The following is a 23,729-nucleotide window of genomic DNA, read 5'->3' as shown; positions in this document are numbered from 1 at the left end:
TAAATGTTCACAAAAGAAAACATATTTTTGTTCAGAGAATGTATTTTTGATCTCACTAATTCACTGGTTTCCAACCTTTTTGTTGTGTGTTGATGGTATGTGTAGAATCTATTTCTATAATGTCATTAATAGCTGAACATATTGTCATACCAATGTTGATATAATTTCAGCAAAAGCAAAGAAGCTTGATGTCTAGTATAGTCTTACTGATTTTGGTTAGGCTCTTAAAAACAGGAGAAAAATAATTTGCCGTCACCAGTTAGTGACTTGATTTAGGCTGGAAGTATGGCCATTTTATGAGCTTCTCCAGAGACTTGGGAACCCAGGTTTAGCCAATGACCTAGCCATATCACATAATCACCCTGGTGTTCACAAAGGAAAATAGTGACAATATGCAATACTTTGTAAAAACTAACACTACTAGGAAAACACCCCAGAGAAAATATTATGCTGATATAGAATCAGCAGTGCCATTTTTATAGGTAAAGGAATTCACACTGCCTTTCAGACTCATACATTAAAAACCCTGAGTTAAGAATATAACTTAACCAGAGCAATCTAAATTCTTTTGCTCAAAGGACAGTAAGAGAAACCTACAAAGAAGTAATAATTACATATTTTGTTTGAATATAGTATTAGACATTAGTGGATTAAAGGTATATATACCTCATATAAAGATATTTCAATACATCTACATTTTAATTGTTGTATAAACTTTAGTTCAATTAGATATTGATAATATTTATATTTTCTTCCTAAGAGCAAAAAAAAAAAAAAAAAACACAACTTGCTGGTTATTCTAAGCACAAAATTCTTTGCTAACTTTTAAGGTACAGGAACATATGTGACTACAGACTATATTTACTTACTCAAAATCAAACTTCAGATGTTTAGGGAATAAAACGATAATAAAATTAGTGTTTAAAAATATTCTTCATTTTAATAACATCTAAAATGAATGGTAAATTGAAAGTTTGAAACATTTTTATTTTTTGCTGTAATCATTATTTTCTGCCTTAAGCTTCTTGATTTCTTTTCCTTTCTTTCTTTTTTTTTTTTTCCTGGAGACACTTTTGTTCTGTTGCCCAGGATGGACTGCAGTGGCTTGATCTCATTTCACTGCAACCTCTGCCTCCCAGGTTCAAGCAATTCTCACACCTCAGCCTCCCAAGAAGCTGGGATTACAGGCATGTGCCACCACACCCGGCTAATTTTTTGTATTTTTAGTAGAGATGGGGTTTTGCCATGATGGCCAGGCAGGTCTCGAACTCCTGTCCTCAAGCAATCCACTGGACTTAGCCTTCCAAAGTGCTGGGATTACAGGCGTGAGCCACTGTGCCCGGCCTTGATTTTATTTCTAAATAGAGATGCTGCTGTCCTTCATAATTGAAAATCAGCACTCATCTAAGCTATGAATCATGCTCACTTTAAAAGAGAATTTATCAATTACAGAATTATTCTTCCAGCAAATCATTTTTAGAAGACTATCATTATTTTAGAACTTGAGTCTAGATATTGTCTATACTTCTTTAAATATAATTTATGTACTATTTGACTTAGGCACTATTTTACTCAGGACAATGGAAGTCAAATATCCCAACTTTGTTCTTGAAAGATACTTCACTGTCATAAAGCAAGAGGAGTGAAAATCATTCCTCATTTCAGTCAGATTTCATTAAAAGAAAATATATGATATAAAAGAGAAATGACTTTTCCCTATATACGATATCATTTCAGCAAACAAATTTGCTGGAGAAAATGTAATCTATGAAGAATTGTTTAGAAAAGATAATACATGGTTATCTTCATTAGGTTGTAATGAGGGTACCAAAAAAACAAAAAGAAATCAAGACCCGGTATAGTTTTATAGATTTTGTTCTCACTATAGCTGGAGAATCTTAAACGATCAATATATAATTTAGGATGTTATATTGCAATATATCTATATATAGATATATATAGATATATATATCGATATATATATCGATATATATAGATATATAGATATATATAGATATATAGATATATTGCAATATAGATATATTGCAATATTTATTATAATACTATACTATTATAGTTGTTGACCTAAATAAATGGATTAACACATGCAGATGGACAGGAAGTGTTTCAGCTTACATATGGCCCAATGATAAAAAGCTACAGAGGGAAAGGTTGGAACTGTTAGTTTTGAATCATAACTTGGTTATTTAACCCTTTGTGTTTTCACAAAGACTTGGTTAAGTGCTTCTGGTAGCTATTTCCATAATATTATGTATTCTTGATAATCAATTCTAGCATTTATTATACTTTATTTTAATTTTTAGTTGTCTGATCTACTTGTAGAAGTTGGAACAATGTCTACTTGCTCACTGTTGCTATTCTACTACCAGGCAAAGACTTATTTAATGAGTTAATAAACAGTGTTATAGAGGTAAGGATGGTCAGTCAAATAATAGACACAAAACTCAGTAAAGTTAAGTAACTTGCTTAATTTACTGTGGTTATGAGGTAGAGAAAAAAGCATTTCCATCCAGATCTTCTATTATCAAGTCAAGTGCTCTTTCTAGTACCGATCATTCAAAACTATATTGTATTTCTGATGTAGACAAAATACGTTTGCACATACATTTCTGTGCATGAAAATCTGTGCATGCCGAATTTGAAATGTAGAAAGGATTTCTATGGGATTTGGCTAACACTAATATGTACTAAGTTATAAATATCATAACCAAGATGCAGTAAAAATAAGAATTTCAAACTCAAATTGTATTTCCAATTTTATGCTGGATATCACTCCTTGGTTGTCTCACATATGCCTCAGATTAAACACATTCCCAATCAAGATTAAACTCTTTTCTTTTACCCTCAAGACTTGGTACTTCTCTTTTATTCCTTGGTATAGTTAATAACATTATTGTCTACCCAGTATCTCAAATTTGAAACCCCGAAATTGCTTTTGGACTTCTCGGCCCCAAATTTTTATGCTAAAAAATTAAAATAAAGAATTCACCTAAAACAGAGCTCAGTGCTAAAATCTATGGTCTTAATATTTGACTCAGTGGGGAAAGGCAAAAAGATTCATTATTTTAAATAAAACAGAACAGATATTTGAAATTGGCTGTTGACATCACTGAATTAGACTATTCACATACTAATGAAGTTTCAGTGTAAGAGTTCTTGATTGGTGACACCTGCCTTTAAAGTGGTCATTATTGATCAATATAATTCCTAAAACCTCCACACAGCACAAAAGCTCACATTTGGTTTTCATTCATTCTTCATGCCCCTGGTGAAATGTTAGGTCTTCTCTACTCACCCTATCTAAATGAAGTTCCCCTGCTATTATTTTCTACTACCATAACATTTTCATTTCTTCTTAGCATGTATTGTATTTCAATTATAATTATTAAATTAATATGAAATTATAATTATTAAAGTTATTATCTACCTGTTTATTTTACATGTTGAGCATCCCTATCTGAAAATCTGAAATCTGAGACTTTTTGAGCACAAAGGAAATGTTCACTGGAGTATTTTGGATTTCTGATTAAGGATGTTCAACTGGTTTAAGTATCTGCAAATATTCCAAAATCCAAAAAAATCTGAAATCTGAAACACTTCTGGTCCCAAGCATTTGGATTAGGGATACTCAACCTGTAATATATGACTAAATTGTAAACTCCATGAAGACAAGGAGTATATTTGTCACTGATATTAAAGCACTTATAAAAGCACCTAGTTTAGATTCTCTTAAGCAGTCTTATGATTTATGAGACCTTTCTTACTAGAAAGACAAATTTCACTTCCTTCTGTCCTTTAATTTATTTTTTAAACGTTATTTCCAGATGCCTAATTGGAATAGACTAACTCCTTTTAAAATATCAACATTCAAACTAGTTTCTTTTATTATATTAATATTCTAATTCAGCATTTTAAGTGTATATTAAAAATTACACCAGAGTGATAATTTTATCTTTGAGGTATACATTCTAGTGCTGATCAAAATTATTCAAAAGAAATATAATCTTATTCCTAGAAAAAGATATAATGCTTTTATGAATTCACTGTCAATTTGAACATCTAAGTGTTAACTAAGGAAAAAATATCAAGACAAGCCACTTGCTCTCCTAAAGTTCTGCAATAAGCAAATTAATTTAATGAATATTAACATTATTATTTTTCAGAATTTTACTTTGGTGAATTTGGAAGTACCAAGTGATTTTTCAAATTTTATTTAATATCCTCTTTGTAACTAAAATATAATTACAAAGTTATAAAAATACTCAAGAACTATGTATAATTAAATTTAGCATAAAATATTTTCAAAAAATATTTATGATTTCAGCATATTATTAAGGAAAAGAGACTATGCCTTGAATAGTTCTGAATTCCCAACTTTTAGGTCTTAATATTCAGTGAACAAAACATCTTATAGTGAACTTAACTTTTAGTTTTAAATATTTTCTAGACTTTACAAGTGAGTTTAGCTGGTACAACTGGATTTTAATGCAGTCAAACTGTAAGTTACTTTGTTTTAATAATATAAAAGACATAGATGAGATTCTTCCATCTAATTCAGGTTTTAAGAATTCCTTGCTTTCATGCATTTGAAAATGTAGCTTACTGGCACCCAAATGGCACTGGCATACATTTAATGTCTACAATGTTCTTATAGTTTATCTTTATTGAAGATTTAGGACCTCAGTTTTTTAAATGATAAAATTAATATCAGTTTTTTTGACATATATCTAAAAATAATGATATACAACAGTAACACTGGAAACATTGCTGAGAAGATTGTAACAAGTAATGTAAAACAAACTGCACTATTCACATCAGAAACTGAGATCCCTTCTAGTCAAATTAAATTATAACATTCACAAAACTGATAGAAAAGATGGAATTGAGGAAGACAGCTATACAGGTCCTTAAATTTGATGACAGAGAAAAAACTATAATTTGAAAAATTAACTGTCAGAATCCTAAAACAAATTTAGTGTCTAACATCATGTCTTATTAAATAATAAGGAATGTTACTGTTAATCTTTTGATACCAATATTGCATCCATCACATAGAGAACTTGAAAGCACAAATGACTAACTTAATCAGGCAAGGAGCATTCCAGGAGAAAGTAGTCACAGCAGTAATAATGTCTGCTAGTTAATTTATCATGTATACAAAGATGTGAACAGCATATAAGTGTCTCATCCTTTCCTCACCCTATACAATTCAGTGACAGATTATTAAAAAAAAAAGACTAAGAAACTTCTTCCCTCTCCCAAAGGTTGGCATTAAAACTTTCTTTCTAATAAATTTAGATTTGTTTGCAAATATTAGGCAGCAACATTCCAAGATGAATGTTTGAAAAAATTTGGAATGATACTAGAGCAGGGAGCTACCCCAGCCCGGACAAGTTTAAAGAAATCCCTTTGGTGACACAATTTTGTTAATCTTGCTGTTTACTGGCCAAAAGTACATTTATCCTCGGCATAAACAAATAACTTTACATCTATAATGTTAAGTATACTAAAAAATAACAAATCTACAACAAAGAAACAGGAGCTACAGAAAGTAATACCCTTAGCTATGATGTAGGAGTAAGACATTTTGAATGAAATCTGTATTGTCCTACTAGTGGCCTAATATGACAATTTGTGACACAGTGGGTGTGAACTATCTTACACTTTATTCATTTTTCACAGTCTAATGTTGCATGCAATCCAACCTTGACAAGCAGGAGGAAATATTGGTTAGTTTTCCCAGATTACTATAGAAGAGCAGGTATAAGATGCGAAGGAACCGTACTTACTTTTGGTGTTGGGCAGGAAGCTGTAGAGAGGCGAGATGTAGCCTGCGCACGAGGTGATTCTGAAGGAGTAGTGCTGAGGGAGGCTGTGTCTCGTGGGAGCACCTGAACACCACGAGAAATGATGGAGTCTGGAATCTGAACAAGGGGAACAACTATGGTTTAATATTCTGAAAATGTCAATAACATGTAGAATCAAGACCCCCTTTGTTTTAGCATTCTTTGCTGCTCAGCTCTGACATATTTGGTGTCACTTACTGTTAGGTATAAATGCATCCAACAACTTGAGATAGAATAGAAACTTTCAGATTTAAAGTATTTTCCCTGGCAAGTACCATTTCATAAAACTTTTTAATATGAGAGGCAGTATAGTATTGTGGTTAGGAATAAAGGATTGGTCATTCATATACTTGCTATGCCATTTAATAGTTTGAAATCTTGAGCAAGCTATTTAATTCCTATATATTTTCCATTTCCTTTTCAGATCAGTCTCCAACCATTTTCACCCTCTCTTCTCTAAGCTGACCTGTATGCACACCATCAACAAATTATTTTCTGCCCTGGCTTCCAGCTGGGTTCAGCCAGTGGAAGGCACTGGCAGAAGACTGAGTTGGGATAGGGTAAGATCTGGCATTTATTCTCCTAGCTCCCTCTCTACCAGGTCATCAAAGGTTGGCTATGTCACTCAACTCAAGATCATAGCTCATGTCAGACTGCACTTCTGGCTTACAGCTCTTTCTCTAGATTCTAATAGCACTCCTTCCCTTTGCCCCATTAGGTAGAAGCATTAATGGTTCCCACTGTTACTAATCCCAGGCATTCCATGATGTCTTGTGGTTTTCCCTAAATTCTGTCCAAACCTTTGTACATCCTATAGGTTCTTATTGAACTCTCCTCAATTACCTATTTAAGCATGCTATCTGACGTCTGCCAGGATCCTGATGGATATACCTTTTGAATTGCTACTTCCTTTATCTGAAAATTGAGGATAACAATAGAATCTGCTTCACTGGAATACTGCAAGGGTTAAGTAAAATAATGTGTGTAGATTATTTAGCACTTTCAAGTGGTAAATATTTAATGTGTTGGTTATTACTGTTATTATTATACTTATCAACATAGTAAAGACTTATGTAATTATCATTATTCTAAAAATATACAAACATAAAGACTAATACTGTAGATGATTTTTAACATTATTAATATATGTTGATTATAAATTTATTACTTTAGGCCTTGCATAATTTAGTTCATGTTCTGGGCTACCAGTAACAGGCATACGTCTTCTAAGAATGGGAACATGAGGACTTTCAAATTTTGCACGCAAGACTTGAAACATATGATAAAAAGACAAGCAATGAACATTTAATCAACAAATATCACTTACTATGTGAAAAGAAGAGAGAAACAGCCAGACTTTGTGACTACAAGGTATTCCTGATATTATGCATCATTTCTGCCTCACAAAACTAATGCTATTTCTATAGAAGCTCCTTTATTTAGTTTCTATACCAACATCCTTAATTCCAAAGATATTGCCACCATTTCAGTGTTTGAAATTTTATATGGTTTATAAACAATATAGTCATAAATAGTATGAAAAGCAGTAGGAATTTTGAGAAGCAAGACGACTCCATTTGCTAATATATTTGAGTACTGAATTGTGATAAATATTTCCAAGAAATAAAAAAAGTCTAATTTTGAAGAGCTATTTGTTGCCACTTATCCAATTAAAAAGGCCATGTATTTAAAAGAAGGTCAAATACCCATTTTATACCTCATATGACATCACATCCCTCTCCTTCATAGCAATGACCATACTTACAGAAAGTATCACAACATTTATACGTGTGATACTTTGATCAATGTCTGTCTCCCATATTAGAATGCACTGTCATGATGGAACTGTGTTTTGCTACTATTTTATGTCCAATATCTAATGAAGCAACTGCACGAATAATGTCTCTCTGTGTGTGATATATGTATCTCCAGACTTATACACATAACTGCATATATACACTACATATCTCTGTGTGTATATATGCCTCAATGTAAATTAAAAATCAAAATACTTGAGAGAGAAGATAAGTTTAAATTTTGTGGCTAGGTACTTTTGGGCTACTAATCTGGAGCTATTTGATGAGGTATATGAGTCTGGAACTCAGGAAAAAGTTAGGACATATAATTTGGGAATTATCAATGGAGGTAGTAATTTGAGTCATTCAAATGTGTCAGATCACCTGCAGAGAATATGTGAAAGAACAAAAGACGATGGCTGACAATTTGAGGTAACATTCATATTAAAAGTTAACAAAAGAAAACAAACTGAAGGGAGATAAGATCTCTAAGATAAGGATGTATGGGGTAACCATACATCTGATTTTTCCTTGAACAATCTGGGATTATACCTATTATGCTGGCTTAATTATTAAACAGCACCTCTTTTCATTTTCAAAAGCATTCTGGTTTGGAAGATAAATTATTTGGTGTTCCTATCATAAGAAACTATTAGAGAAAAAAGAGGCAAATCGAGATGGGTGAGTATAAAGGCAATGGAAAAAAGAAGAAAGTTGCAAGATTAAAAAAAACAAATACGGGAGAGAATAGGAATAGAGAGAGAGAGCTGAAAAGAAGCCATTACATCCAGTTATTAAAGAAATTACCAGTTAAGTAAAAAGAGTAGATACAAATGGAGGAATTGAGTAGGCATGATAAAGCAAAGTAAATTGTGGGTAAAAGACACAGATATTTATTACTACTATTTTTTTGATGCTTGCAGGAGAGGCCTTATTGATGAGAATAAGGGGAAGTAAAAGTGATAAAGATGACTTTAGGAGAGTGGTAAAATTCTCAAAAAATGCATTGATGAATGAAAATGATGGATAAGGCAAAAGAATTTTCAATTACCATTGTGGATCCAGTTAATATCAGTAAACATAAATTTACAATTTCATTACATAGTCTAGAACAAATCTTTGCCCCAATCTTAAAAAAAAAAAAAACTGCCTATGCTGGAGATACAGACTTAGAAATTATTGCAGATATACAGTTGTTGAAGTTACAGAAATAAATGAGATTCTAAAGATGAAGAACATAGAAGAATATGTCAACACAGATACTAGAAAAAGGGGGAAGAATTAGATTATGAAGAACAGGATGGTAGTAATTAGTTACCTGAAAGAAAATTTCATTATTTGATGAAGACAGAACCTGATTACAAGGGGTCAAGAAAAAAACTGGAGGTAAGGAAAAGGAGTCAGTGAATATAGATTACTCTGTTGATAGACAACTGCATTGTTTTCATTTTGAGGACATTATGAAAAATGCCACTATGAACCCATGGGTGTTATGATACCCATGTGAGTAAATTTCTGGGAGATATGTATATACATATACACATTCAGGGATAGAATGGTTGGTTATAGGGTATGAATACCTTCTTTAAAAAATTTCTAAGTTGGTTAAGCCAATCTACACATCTGTCCACAAAGAATAGTAACAGTTTCTCTTATTCTACAACTCAGTTCCACCCAGCATTGTTGGTATTATTCATTTAAAAAAATTTGGTTGGTGTGTAACAATATTGCATTATGGTTTTATTTTCCCTTTCTCTGATTCTTAGTGAGAGTGAGCACCTTTTCATACATTCCTCAGTCATTTAGATTTTCTCTCTTGTGAAGTCCCCGTTCAAATCTTTGCCCATTTTTTCCCTTATTTGGTTGTTCTTTTCTTACTAGATCGTTAGATTTTAGTATTTATTCTGGATAACTAGTCTTTTAGCAGTTGTATCTAGTGTGAATATCTATTCCTACTCTGTAGCTTGTCTTTTACCTTACTTTATCATGTCTATTGATGAACGAAATCTTTTAATTTTAATGTTGCTAAATATATCAATATTTTCCTTTATGGTTAGTGGTTTCTGTGTCTTAAAAGGAATCCTTCCCGGGTGACATCAGTGAAAACAGCAGAGTAGAGAAATCCAAAATTCCATCACTCTACTAAAGCAGAAAATAAATTGGCAAAAACAGGCAGAATAAACTTTACCAGAACTCTGAAAATGAATAAAATGTTTACAACCAGGTAAATGGGTAATCAAGAAAAATAGACAAAAAAGGTGGCCTTGAAGACAACAGTCCACATTTCCAATACAGGTCTGTAGTACCAGAAGGAAAACAAACCTTATTCTGAAAGAATTGTGTTTTTTTTGTGTTGAAATATCTTATGGCTTATTGAAGGACACACTCAAAGGGCTTGCCTTTATTTCACTTAACTCAGAATATTCCCAGGGTTGAGGCAGCTATTCATTGGGTAATGTTTGTTCAAATATTTAAAGGCAAATGTATTAGCCACTGTCATCTGGGCATGGAAAAACAGGACAAACAATAGATAAAGTGAAAAACCTGGGAGTGAGGGTTATGGAATGAGGTACTTTAAGGCATAAGGACTCTGAAAAGCTCCCACATATCCTTTGGACTCTAAAAGGTCAGGTTTAGGCTGGGCACACCCTCAGAAAAGACCTGAGAAGGTTCTATTCTCTCACTTGTGGATAAATTTGAGACTCTATACCAGCAGGATGTGAAAACTAATGAAGAGTTGTAAATTGCCTGGCTGAGTGTTGAAGTGTGACCTAACATATACAAAGAGCTCATCTGCAAAAACTGGGAGATTTTCTCTGATTTGTTTGTTTTGTTTTTATTATTAATTTTTTGGTTCTAGGCATTTAAGGAAATACCTGTCAAATCACTAGCTGACCACTAAGCAAACAACAGAAACATCAGAGGTTATGCACAACAAAGAAATACAAGCTTGAAAAAAGTATTTCAAAAAATGAATAACAAACAAATAACTACTACTGCTGAAAAAGCAGCAACAAAAAGCCCCAGGGAGAGGGGAGAATCTAATTTCCAGAGTTGCCACTTATAATATTTAAATGTCAAGTTTTCAACAAAAAATTATGAAGCATGCAAAGAAATAAGAAAGTATAACCTGTACACAGGAAAAAAAAAGAAAAGAAAAAAGAAATCAACGGAAACTGTCTCTGAGAAAGCTCAGACACTGAGCTGACTAGACAAAGATTTTAAATTAATTATTTTAATAAAGTTTAGCTGAAAGAGCTAAAGGAAACTATAAACAAAGAACTAAAGGCAAGAATAAGAATGATGCCTCACCAACTGGGAATCTCAATAAAAAGACAAATATCATAAAAAGAAACCAAATACAAATTCTAACACTGAAAATTACAACGGAAATGAAAAATTCACTAGTGGGACTCAACAGCAGATGTGAGCTGAAAATAAGGTGATTAACATTATCTAGTCTGAGGATCAGAAAGAAAAAAAATAAAGGAAAATAACAACATGGCTTAAATAAAGGAAAATAACAACATGGCTTAAGCAACCTGTGGAATACCATCAAACACACTGAGATATGATTAATGGTGGTCCCAGAAGGAGAGGAGAGAAAGAAGCAAAGAGATTATTTGAGGAAACAATGCCTAAAAACATCCCAAATTTGATGAAAGACATGAATGCACATGAGAAGTTCAACAATCCCAAGCAGGATAAACTAAAAAAGACTGACACCAAGATACATTATAATCAAATTGTTGAAAGTGACAAAGACGAAGAGAGAATTCTGATCCTCAATAAGATTTACAGCTGATTTTCAATAGAAACCATGACAGTCAGAAAGCAGTGGAATGTTATGGTCAAAATGTTGAAAGATGAAGTATCTGTCAACCAATAATTCTATATCTGATAAAACTAAACTTCAAAAATGAAGAAAAATTACAATATTCCCAGATAAACAAAAACTGAGTGAGTTCATTGCTCATAAATCTGCCCTACAAAAAAATTCTAAAGGGAGGTCTTCAGGCTGAAATAAAAAGAAACTAGATAGTAATTGTGACTGACATGAAGAAATACAGAACTCTACATAGGTAAACACAAAGGTCAGTATCTCACGTATATTTTTGTTTGTGAATCCTCTGACATGAAGAAATACAGAACTCTACATAGGTAAACACAAAGGTCAGTATCTCACATATATTTTTGTTTGTGAATCCTCTTTTCTGCCCCATATAATTAAAAAAACTACATAAAGCAATAATTATAGATCTATGTTGACAGGCATACAATATATTGATAGGTAATTTATGAAAATAATAACATAAGTAGGGGACAAGGTATGAAGTTGTTGTATAATATTGAAACTAAGTTGGTATTAATTCAAACTAGATTGTTATGAGCTAAGATGTTAATTGTAATTCCCAGGGAAACCACTAACACAATAACTAAATAATAGTTAGTAAAAGTAGCAAGGAGAATCAAAATGGTACACCAGAAAATATCTATACAGAAAAAAGGAAGTAATAGAGGAGATAAAAAACAAAAATGATATAATATATATAAAAATAGCAAAATGGAAGAAACCCTTCTTTATAGTAATTGCATTAAATGTACATAAACTATCCAATTCAAAGATGGAAACCGGCAGAATGAATTAAAAATACTATAATCCAACTAGAATCATGCATTGCATAATGACATTTTGATAGACAACAGATGACACATACAACAGTGGTCCCGTAATATTATAATACTATATTTTTCTGGTACCTTTTCTATGTTTAGATATGTTTCGAAACACAAATACTTACCATTATGTTACAGTTGCTTACGGTACTCATTACAGTAACATGCTGTACAGGTTGGCAGCCTAGGACTAGGAACAACAGGCTATACCATTTGGCTTAGGTGTGTAGTTGGTTATACCATCTAGGTTTGTGTAATTATACTCACTCTGTGACATTTGCATAAAAACAAAATCACTGAACAATGCATTTCTCAGAACATATCTCTGTTGTTAAGTGCAGTATGATTGTCTATGCTATCTACAAGAGATTCAAATTAGATCCAAAGACGCAAATAAATTGAAGGTGAAGGAATGGAAAAAGATATTCTATGGGAGCTGTAGCCAAAAGACAGCTAGAGAAGCTACAGTAATATCAGACAAAATCAACTTTGAAACCAAAACTGTTATAAGAGACAAAAAAGACATTATATAATGATAAAAAGGTCAGTTAATCAAGAAGACATAACAATTATTAAAAAAATACATAAAGCAAAAACTGATAATAATGAAGAGAGAAAAACTTCAAAAATAAGAGTTGGAGACTGCAATATTCCACTTTTAATAATGGTTAGAATAACTAGTTAGATCAACAAGTACAATAGAACAGCGGTCCTCAATGTTTTGGGCACCAAGGAGTGTTTTTATGGAAGACAATTTTTCTACGGACTGGGGGTTGGTGGGGATGGTTTGGATAAAACTGTTCCACCTCAGATCATCAGGGATTAGTTAAATTCTCATAAGGAGCACACAACTTAGATCCCTTGCATTCATGCTCCTATGAGAATCTAATGTTGCCACTGATCTGAGAGGAGGTAGAGCTCAGCAGTAATGCTTGCTTGCCCACTGCTGCTCACCTCCCACTGTGCAGACCGGTTCCTAACAGGTCATGGACTGGTATCAGTCCTTGGCCTGGGGCTTGGGGACCCCTTCAATAGAAGACCTGAACAACACTATAAACCAACTAGACCTAGCAGCCAAATAGGAACACTGTAACTGATACCAGCAGAATACACATTTTTCTGAAGTGAACATGAGGATATACCATATATATTAGGCCACAAAATAGGTCTCACAAAATTTAAAAAGATTGAAACCTTACAGTGTATTTTTTCTGACCATAATGGAAGGAAATTAAAAATCAGTAACAGAAAGAAATTTGGGGCCAGGTGCGGTGGCTCATGCCTGTAATCCCAACAATTTGGGAGGCCGAGGTGGGTGGATCACCTGAGGTCAGCTGCTCAAGACCAGCCTGGTCAACACGGCAAAACCCCATCTCTACTAAAAATACAAAAATTAACTGGGTGTGGTGACACACGCCTGTAATCCCAGCTACCTGGGAGGCTGAGGTAGGAGAATTGCTTGAACTCAGGAGGTGGAGGTTTCAGTGAGCCGAGATTGTGCCACTGCACTCCAGCCTAGGAGACAGAGTGAGACCCCATCTCAAAAAAAAAAAAAAAAAGAAAGAAAGAAAGAAAGAAAGAAATTTGAGAAATTTACAAGTATGTGGAAATTAAACACTTTTTTTCTTTTTTTTTATTATTATTATACTTTAAGTTTTAGGGTACACGTGCACATTGTGCAGGTTAGTTACATATGTATACATGTGCCATGCTGGTGCGCTGCACCCTCTATCTCGTCATCTAGCATTAGGTATATCTCCCAATGCTATCCCTCCCCCCTCCCCCCACCCCAAAACAGTCCCCAGAGTGTGATATTCCCCTTCCTGTGTCCATGTGATCTCATTGTTCAATTCCCACCTATGAGTGAGAATATGTGGTGTTTGGTTTTTTGTTCTTGCGATAGTTTACTGAGAATGATGATTTCCAATTTCATCCATGTCCCTACAAAGGACATGAACTCATCATATGAACTCATCATTTTTTATGGCTGCATAGTATTCCATGGTGTATATGTGCCACATTTTCTAAAAAACAAACAACCCCATCAAAAAGTGGGCAAAGGACATGAACAGACACTTCTCAAAAGAAGACATTTATGCAGCCAAAAAACACATGAAAAAATGCTCATCATCACTGGCCATCAGAGAAATGCAAATCAAAACCACAATGAGATACCATCTCACACCAGTTAGAATGGCAATCATTAAAAAGTCAGGAAACAACAGGTGCTGGAGAGGATGTGGAGAAACAGGAACACTTTTATACTGTTGGTGGGACTGTAAACTAGTTCAACCATGTGAAAGTTAGTGTGGCGATTCCTCAGTGATCTAGAACTGGAAATACCATTTGACCCAGCCATCCCATTACTGGGTATAATACCCAAAGGACTGTAAATCATGCTGCTATAAACACATTTTTAAATAACCAATGGGTGAAAGAGGAAATCACAAAGGAAATAAGAAAATAATTTGAGACAAATAAAAATGAAAACATAACATATGAAAATTCAAGTGATGCAGAGAAACAGTGTTCAGAGGGAAACTTATAGCTGTAAACATCTACTTTTAAAAAGAAGAAAGATTTCATATCAATACACTAATCTTCCACCCTAAGAAACTATAAAATAAAGTATAAACTAAACCCAAAGCAAGCAAAAGAAAATAATAAGAATTATAGTGGAGATAAATGAAATACAGAACACAAAAACATTGAAAGAATCAACAAAATCAAAGTTGGTCCTTTAAAAGTATCAACAAAATTACTGTGGCACTATTCACAATAGCAAAGACTTGGAACCAACCCAAATGTCCATCAATGATAGACTGGATTAAGAAAATGTGGCACATATACACCATGGAATACTGTGCAGCCATAAAAAAGGATGAGTTCATGTCCTTTGTAGGGACATGGATGAAGATGGAAACCATCATTCTCAGCAAACTATTGCAGGGACAAAAAACCAAACACCGCATGTTCTCACTCATAGGTGGGAACTGAACAATGAGAACACTTGGACACAGGAAGGGGAACATCACACACTGTGGCCTGTCGTGGGGTGGGAGGAGGGGGGAGGGATAGCATTAGGAGATATACCTAATGTAAATGACGGGTTAATGGGTGCAGCACACCAACATGGCACATGTATACATATGTAACAAACCTGCATGTTGTGCACATGTACCCTAGAACTTAAAGTATAATAAAAAAAAATAAAAGTATTAACAAAACAAACAAATCTTTAAGTAGGCTGACAAAAAGAGAAAAAGATTCAAATTACTAAAATCAGGAATGAAAGTAGGAACATTGCTGTTGAGCTTACCGAAATGAAATGACTACCAGATGATTATTTCATAATAATTAAATACTAGGAACAACTGTATGCCAACAAGTTGCATGACCTAGATAAAACAGATAAATATTTAGAAACACAGACACTACCAAAACCAACTCAAGAAGAAATAGAAAATCTGAATAGAACCACTAAAAAGGTTGAATCAGTACGTAAAAATACTTTCAACAAGGAAAAGCCCAGGACCAGATGGCCTCATTAAGGAATACTATTAAATGTTTAAAGAAGAATTAACAAAAATTATTTACCAAGTCTTCTACAAAATATGAGGAGGGAACATTTCCTAGCTCATTTTAAGTGGCCAGTATTACCCTGACACTAAAGACAATGACATCATAAGAACAAAAAAACTACAGGCTAATATCCTTTATAAATATAGATGCAAGTATCCTTAACAAAATACTAGGAAACAACAAATATTATACTAAAACAATTATACATCAAGACCAAATAAGATTTATTCCAAAAATGTAAGAGTGGCTCACCATAAGATAATAAGTCAATGAAATACACCATGTTAACAGAATGAAGGGGAAAAAAACTTCACAAATGATCATCTCCGTTAATGTAGAACAAACATTTGATGCAATATGCTTTCAGGATAAAACACTCGGAAAACTAGGAATATAAGGCAACTTCCTGAATTTGATAGAGGCATCTATACAAAACCCACAGCTAACATCCTCCTTAATAATGAGACTGAAAACTTCCCCTAAATTCAGGAAAAAGGATGTCTACTCAGGCCAATTCTACTTAACATTGTACTCAAAGTTCTAGCCAGGGAAATTCGGCAAGAAATAGAAATAAAAGGCTTCAAATTGGAAAGGACGTAGAACTATATTCACAGATGACATGGTTTTATATATATACATATTCCTGAAACATCCACAAAAAGAACAAGTAGAGCTAATAAACAAATTTAGCGAAGTTGTAGAATACATGAAGAACACACAAAAATCAGTTGTATTTCTATATACCAATACTGAAATATTCAAAAATAAAATTAAGAAAACAAGTCCCTTTACAATAGCATCAAAGAGAATAAAATATGCAGAGTAAATTTAACCAAGAAATTATAAAACCTGTATATCAAAAATTACAAAACATTGCTGAAAGAAATTAAAAGCAAATAAATAGAAAGACATATGTGTTAATGGAATGCAATACTTAATATTGTTAAGATGGTAATACTGCCCAAAGCTATCTACAGATTCAATGCAATCACTGTCAAATCCCACTGGTGTGTTTTGCAGAAACAGAAAAACCTATCCTGAAATTCATATGGAATCTTAAGGAACCTAATAGCTAAAACAATCTTGAAAAAGACAAAGTTAGAGGATGCATAATTCCTGCTTTCTTCCTTTTTTTTTTTTTTTGAGATGGAGTTTTGCTCTTGTTGCCCAGGCTTGCGTGCAATCACACCATCTTGGCTCACTGCAACCTCCTCCTCCTGGGTTCAAGTGATTGTCCTGTCTCAGCCTCCCAAGTAGCTGGGATTACAGGCACCCACCACTATGCCCAGCTAATTTTTTTGTATTTTTAGTAGGGACGGGGTTTCACCATTTTGGCCAGAGTGGTCTCAAACGCCTGACCTCAAGTGATCTGCCCACCTCAGCCTCCCAAAATACTGGGATTACAGGTGTGAGCCACCGTGACAGGCTAATTTCTGCTTTCTAAACTTACTTCAAAGCTATGTAATCAAAACAGTGTGGTACTGGGATGAGGCAAACATAGGTTAATGGAATAGAATTGAGGGTCCAGAAATCAGCACTCTTGACTTTATACTTAATTGATTTGAGACAAGAGTGCCAAGGCAATTAACTGGAAAGGACATTCTTTCAATAAATTATGCTAGAACAACTGCATATCCATATGCAAAAGAATGAAGTTGAAGCCTTGCCTTACACCATACACAAAAATTAAGTCAAAATGGATCAAATACCTAATTGTATTATAAGAGCTCAACTATAAAATTCTAAGAAGAAAACATAAAGGTAAATCTTCACGACTTTGGTGATGGATTTTTAGATATGACACCAAAAGTACAAGCAACAACAGAAAAATTAGATTAACTGGACTTCATTAAACTTAAAAACTTTTGTGCAAAGGACATTATCAAGACAGTGAAAAGACAAAATACAGAAAGGGAGGAAATATTTGCAAATCATATCTCTGATAGAGTCCAGCATCCAGATCATATGTAAAGAACTCTTACAACTCAATAATAAAAAGACCAACAACCCGCTTGAAAATGGGCAAAAGGTGTGAATAAACATTTTTCCAAAGAAGCTACACAAATCATCAACAAGTATATGAAGAGATGTTCAGCATCCTTAGTCAATAGGGAAATGCAAATCAAAACCACAATGAGATGCCATTTCACACCCATTCAGATGATAAGAATTAAGAAAAAAAGAAGGCCCGGTGCAGTGGCTCACACCTGTAATCCCAGCACTTTAGGGGGCCGAGGCTGGAAGATCATGAGGTCAGGAGTTTGGACCGGCCTGGCAAACATAGTGAAACCCCTTCTCTACTAAAAATACAAAAAATTAGTCAGGCGTGGTGCCGGGCACCTGTAATCCTAGCTACTTGAGAGGCTGAGGCAGGAGAATCACTTGAACCTGGGAGGCTGAGGTTGCAGTGAGCCGAGATTGGGCCACTGCACACCAGCCTGGGCGATAGTGCGAGACTCTGTCTCAAAAGCAAAAAAGAAGAAAAAAACCAAATGCTGGCAGGGATATAGAGAAACTGGAACCCTCATACATTGCTGTTGGATATGTAAAATGATGCAGCTCTATGGATAATAGTTTGGCACTTCCTTAAAAGTTAACATAGAATTATCATATTACAACAAATTCCACTCCTAGGTGTATATTCAAGAGAACTGAAAACAGGTGTTCAAATAAAAACATACATGAATGTGCATAACACCATTATTTTAATAATCAAAAAGTACACACAACCCAAATGACCATCAGCTAATAAATGGATAAACTAAATGCAGTATACCTTACGATGGAATATTGTGCAGCCATAAAAAGGAGTACTGATACATGCCACAACATGGATAACCTTGAAAATGTTGTTTATTTAGTGATAGAAGCTAGACATAAAGAGTTACATATTGTATGATTGCATTTATATGTTATGTCCCAAATAAGTAAACCTACAGAGACAGCCAATTAATGGTTGTCAGGGGCTGGGGGCAGAGGGAATGTAGAATAGACTGTTTAATGAGTAAGGTGTTTTTTTGCGGGCGGTGGTGATAAAATTTTCTGGAATTGGATAAAATAGTTGTACAACACTGTGAATGTAGTAAAAGTCACTGAATCACACACTTTAAAATGATTAGAATGGTGAATTTTATGTTATGTGAATTTTACTTCAATTCAGTTAAAAAAGAAATCCTTTCTTAATCCAGCATAATAAAAACATTGTTCTGTAAAAATCTATAAAAGCTTTATAGTTTCCTCTTTCCTGTTTGGATCTCTAATACACCTGGAGTTGATTTTTGTCTACTGTGAGATAGGGGGTCCAATTTCATTTATTTTCATATAAATAGCCTGTTGTCCCAGCATCATTTATTGAAAAAATAACTTCTGTATAATTCTGCACTATAAATTATCATACACTAAGTGACCATATGTGTGTTGGTGTGTTTTGGGCTTTAAATTCTGTTCCATTGGTCTAAATATTAATTCTGGCACCATTAAGAAGTTACTTTAATCGTATCATTATACTAAATCTTGATATTTGGTAGAGCAGGTCTTCCCACTTTGATCTTTTTCTTGTTCAACACTATTTTGGTTGTTTTTTTGCCCTTTGCAATTCTATCTATATAAATTTTAGAAGCAGCTTGCAAGTTTCTTTATCCCTTCCTTTTTTTTTTTTTTTTTTTTTTGAGACGAAGTTTTGTTCTGTTGCCAGGCTGGAGTGCAGTGGTGCGATCTTGGCTTACTGCAACTTCCGCCTTCCAGGTTCAAGCGATTCCCCTGCTTCAGTCTTCTGAGTAGCTGGGACTACAGGCATGCACCACCATGCCCAGCTAATTTTTGTATTTTAGTAGAGACAGGGTTTCACCATGTTGGCCAGGATGGTCTTGATGTCCTGACCTTGTGATCTGCCTGCCTCGGCCCCCAAAGTGCTGGGTTTACAGGTGTGAGTCACTGTGCCTGGCCCTTTATCCCTTTCTTAATTAAACACACGTACACCACTTAAAAACTGTACTTTGGGAGGCCGAGGTGGGTGGATCACCTGAGGTCAGGAATTTGAGACCAGCCTGACCAACATGATGAAATCCTGTTTCTACTAAAAATACAAAAAATTAGCTGGGCATGGTGGCAGGTGCCTGTAATGCCAGCTACTCAGTAGGCTGAGGCAGGAGAATCGCTTGATCCTGAGAGGGGGAGGTTGCAGTTAGCCAAGACTGTGCCACTGCACTCTAGCCTGGGCAACAAGAGTGAAACTCCGTCTCAAAACAAACAAAACAACAAACAAACAAACAAAAACCTTAGGATTTTATTTCCTATGTTTTTACAGAAAAGTACAGAAAACTTTTGAAGGATACCCTTCAAAATGATAAAAATGTTTACTTTTGGGGGAGTGTGAGGGTAAATAAAAATGAATGAGAGGGTGGTTCAAAAAGGATATTAATCTTATCTATGTTTCATTTTCTTTTTTTAGTGAGTGTGTGCTCATGTGTTCTTGCCTAATTAAAACATTTCAGTAATGAAAACCATGGTGGGGGACTGTTTCAGAAAATAAGTGGCCAACATAACAACTAGGGAGAAACAAGGAATGAATACAGTGTCTCGTACATAGATGATATCTAATAATAAGGAAGTAGAAGCAGCCACTAACTGAGAATTACAAGCAGTTCTTTGAGATAGAAGGAATAGAGCAAAGTATTAATTCAGGAAACTTGTTTTAAATAGAAAGAACAAATAATTTAGCTCTGATGGCCTTTATTTTAATATAATAAGAAGAGGAGAAAATAGGTGAAATTGAGTCAAGAGCAAAGGTCTGAAAATTGCAATTTGGCAATGTATATAAGGTTGTCAGTAAGAGAGATGAACCAAAGGCTTGCCATGGAGTAGTGAGGATCTACCTTGAGCAAGTAGAATTTGTAGTGAGTTAAATCAGAACAAATGAGAAGGAAAAATGCCAAATCACAAAAGAAATAACATTCCTACTTTTAGAGAAGTAATCTATTTCTACTATCTTATGCAACTCATAGCATGGAGGAAACAATTTGTCCCAGATAATCTCAAACTTTCTTTAGATATGCAATGTAATTTTGACTGTGAATTATTAAATAACAGAATTTTCCTCATTAAGGAAAACTGTAATGGGAACACATAATTTTCCTAGGAACTGTGCTGATTCTTTATCTATGCTTTTTTTTTTTTTCTGTCTTAAAGCTAATTTCACTGGTTGGGCAGACACTTTTAAAAGAAGAAATGGAGAGTTATATTATAAAAATCAGAATACATAGTCAAAATATTGTTTCCCCTTTTGAATGCTGTAGTCCTTTGAAATGGCAGTATGAATGCCAATAAAGTAAACATACAAATTTATATTTGATGCCAAGAATATTCATAAATGAGCACACATTTTCTCTTCTAATAATTATTTTTGCCACTTAAAATTTTATTTTAAAGAAAAGTTTAAACTTAAAGCAAAGTTGCAAGGCTGTACAATAGAAATTCTCTGTTATTTGAATTTAATGTTGGGTAGCTAGTGAGCAAATTTACAATAATCAGAGTGAGTCTCCCAAAGCAACCATGTACAAAGAAGTACAGCTTCAATAGCTACAATTTGTCAGTCTCTATGGTGGAGGTTTTTGGATCCCTTGACCAGCTTGGTGGCCAAGTCCAAAATGTGCACCCTTTCTTTCCAACTTCTCTTTTTAGAGATCATTAAGGTAGGCTGCATTTTCTATAAATCCTATTTGAGATCCAGGTGTGTGATACAGCACCTGAACTAACAATAATGATTGATTACAGGCTGGGTGCAGTGACTCATACCTATAATCCCAGTACTTTGGGAGGTCAAGGCAGGCAGATCATGAGGTCAGGAGTTTGAGACCAGCCAGTTCGAGACCAGCCTGGCTAACATGGTGAGACCCTGTCTCTACTAAAAATACAAAAATTAGCTGCGTGTGATTGCACGTGCCTGTAATCCCAACTACTTGGGAGGCTGAGGCAAGAGAATCGCTTGAACCCAGGAGGTGAAAGTTGCGTGAGGTGAGATTGTGCCACTGCACTCCAGCCTGAGCCAGAGAGAAAAACTCTGTCTTAGAAAGAAAAACAAAAACAAGAACAAAAAAGATTGATTACATATAATACCTAAATGGGTTATATCAGAAAATATATATCACATGTCTTCTCAGAGCTTCTAATACTGATCCTTCAGAGGTTATAATTAAATGTTACAAAGTTTTATTAAAGAAAAAACTGTCCCTATGCTCCCAGCTACTTAGGAGGCTGAGGCGGGAGGATTGCTTGAGCCCAGGAGGTGGAGGATACAGTGACTGTGCTGTTGCACTCCTGCCTGAGCAATAGAGTGAGACCCCATCTAAACAAACAAACAACCTCCCAAAACTTGTCAATACATGTATCTTGAGTTCATTAAGGCATTTGATAAGTCACGCATAAATGCCTTGTCGATAGAGAAAGCAGGTCTGTTGGTTTTGATGTGTTGAAATAGAAATATGCTAGTTAAGCAATTACAATCAGCAGGGTTTCTGGTAGTATGTGAAATGGCCTAGCCTAAAAAAAAGTTTTATCAGTGACTTGAATGAAAGCATGCTTAACATATTTGCTGGTGACAGAAACTACAAAAGACAAGTAATATACTAGACAGCTGATATAAATTTTAAAAAGACCTCTTAGTAGACTGATGGGCTGAATCCAACAAAATGAAATTTAACAAAAAATGTGAATACCTAAATTTAGATAAAAATTCATAATACAAAAATCTACAAAAATTCATGATTCATATTTATAATGAAAAACCGCTTAGATGGCAAACATATGAAGTATGACTATCAAGAGATCTTTTTTATAAACTTAAAAATTTAAATATTCATATAAGCTTGTTTTTTTTACAAGGAATATTTATACTTACTAAAGTTATTCTCTCCTTGCTTTAAAAATTTCAGAATTTTTGTCGCTCTCAATGGTAGTAATCCATCCTTATTATTATTTGGTTTCCTGTGTAATTGCCTTTTAGGAAAACAAAAAGGTATACTCTTGCTGAAATCTGCATGCCAGTATTAATTTCTTATGGCACTTATAAAATGCATAGAAGAATGTTTTATGGTTAGCATTCAAAAATGATTCTCCATTATCATTACTATAGTCATTTAATATATTTACTTAATATAGGAACAGAATATGGTGACTACTTGTCTATTTCATGAAAGTTTCTTTTTTCCTTTCTATGAGATAGGCCTTGCTCTGTCATCCAGATTGGAGATCCATTGGTGTGATCACAGCTCACTGTAGTCTCAAACTCCTGGGCTCACACAATCCTCCCACCTCAGCCTCCCAAATAGCTAGGACAACAGGTGCACACCACCACATCCAGCTAAATTTACTTTTTGTAGAGACAGGGTTTCACTATGTTGCCCAGGCGGTCTTGAACTCTTGGCCTCAAGCAATCCCCCCACCTCAGCCTCCCGAGTGGCTGAGATTACAGGTGTAAGCCACTGTGCCTGGCCATGGAACAATTCTTAAACATCATGGGTATGGCGAAATATATCTCTTTTTAAATTGTCAGTCTTAAGAATTTAGTTAATAGACATCGATTCCATCAAGATGAATGATGCATCATATGTTTTCATGGGATATATTTACCAAAATTTATATAGTCTATACTATGTGCCAACCTGTGCTAGGTGCTGGATAGACCATATGAATAAAAGAGATGTGACTCATGTCCTCATGGATCTTCCCACCTACAGTTCTACAGATAAATTAGGTAAACACATGAATAAGTATATAATTGTAACTATAAGTGCTATAAAGGAAAATAACA

At 34.3% G+C, this 23,729-nt stretch overlaps 1 protein-coding gene across 15 annotated transcripts in view; it reads right to left on the bottom strand.

Annotated features, from left to right (window-relative positions):
- GPHN (gephyrin) overlaps positions 1-23,729 on the bottom strand; it is a 674,811-nt gene that overhangs the window by 217,293 nt on the left and 433,789 nt on the right. For all 15 annotated transcript variants that reach the window (XM_055362127.2, XM_055362134.2, XM_055362131.2 and 12 more), the window contains one exon: positions 5,811-5,945. In XM_055362127.2, the coding sequence (XP_055218102.1) occupies positions 5,811-5,945 (135 nt within the window). The remainder of the gene's footprint in view (positions 1-5,810; positions 5,946-23,729) is intronic.

The sequence above is a fragment of the Gorilla gorilla genome, chromosome 15 (genome assembly GCF_029281585.2).
Source record: "Gorilla gorilla gorilla isolate KB3781 chromosome 15, NHGRI_mGorGor1-v2.1_pri, whole genome shotgun sequence".
Taxonomy (NCBI): domain Eukaryota; kingdom Metazoa; phylum Chordata; class Mammalia; order Primates; family Hominidae; genus Gorilla; species Gorilla gorilla.
This window is presented reverse-complemented; position numbering and strand designations above follow the sequence as displayed.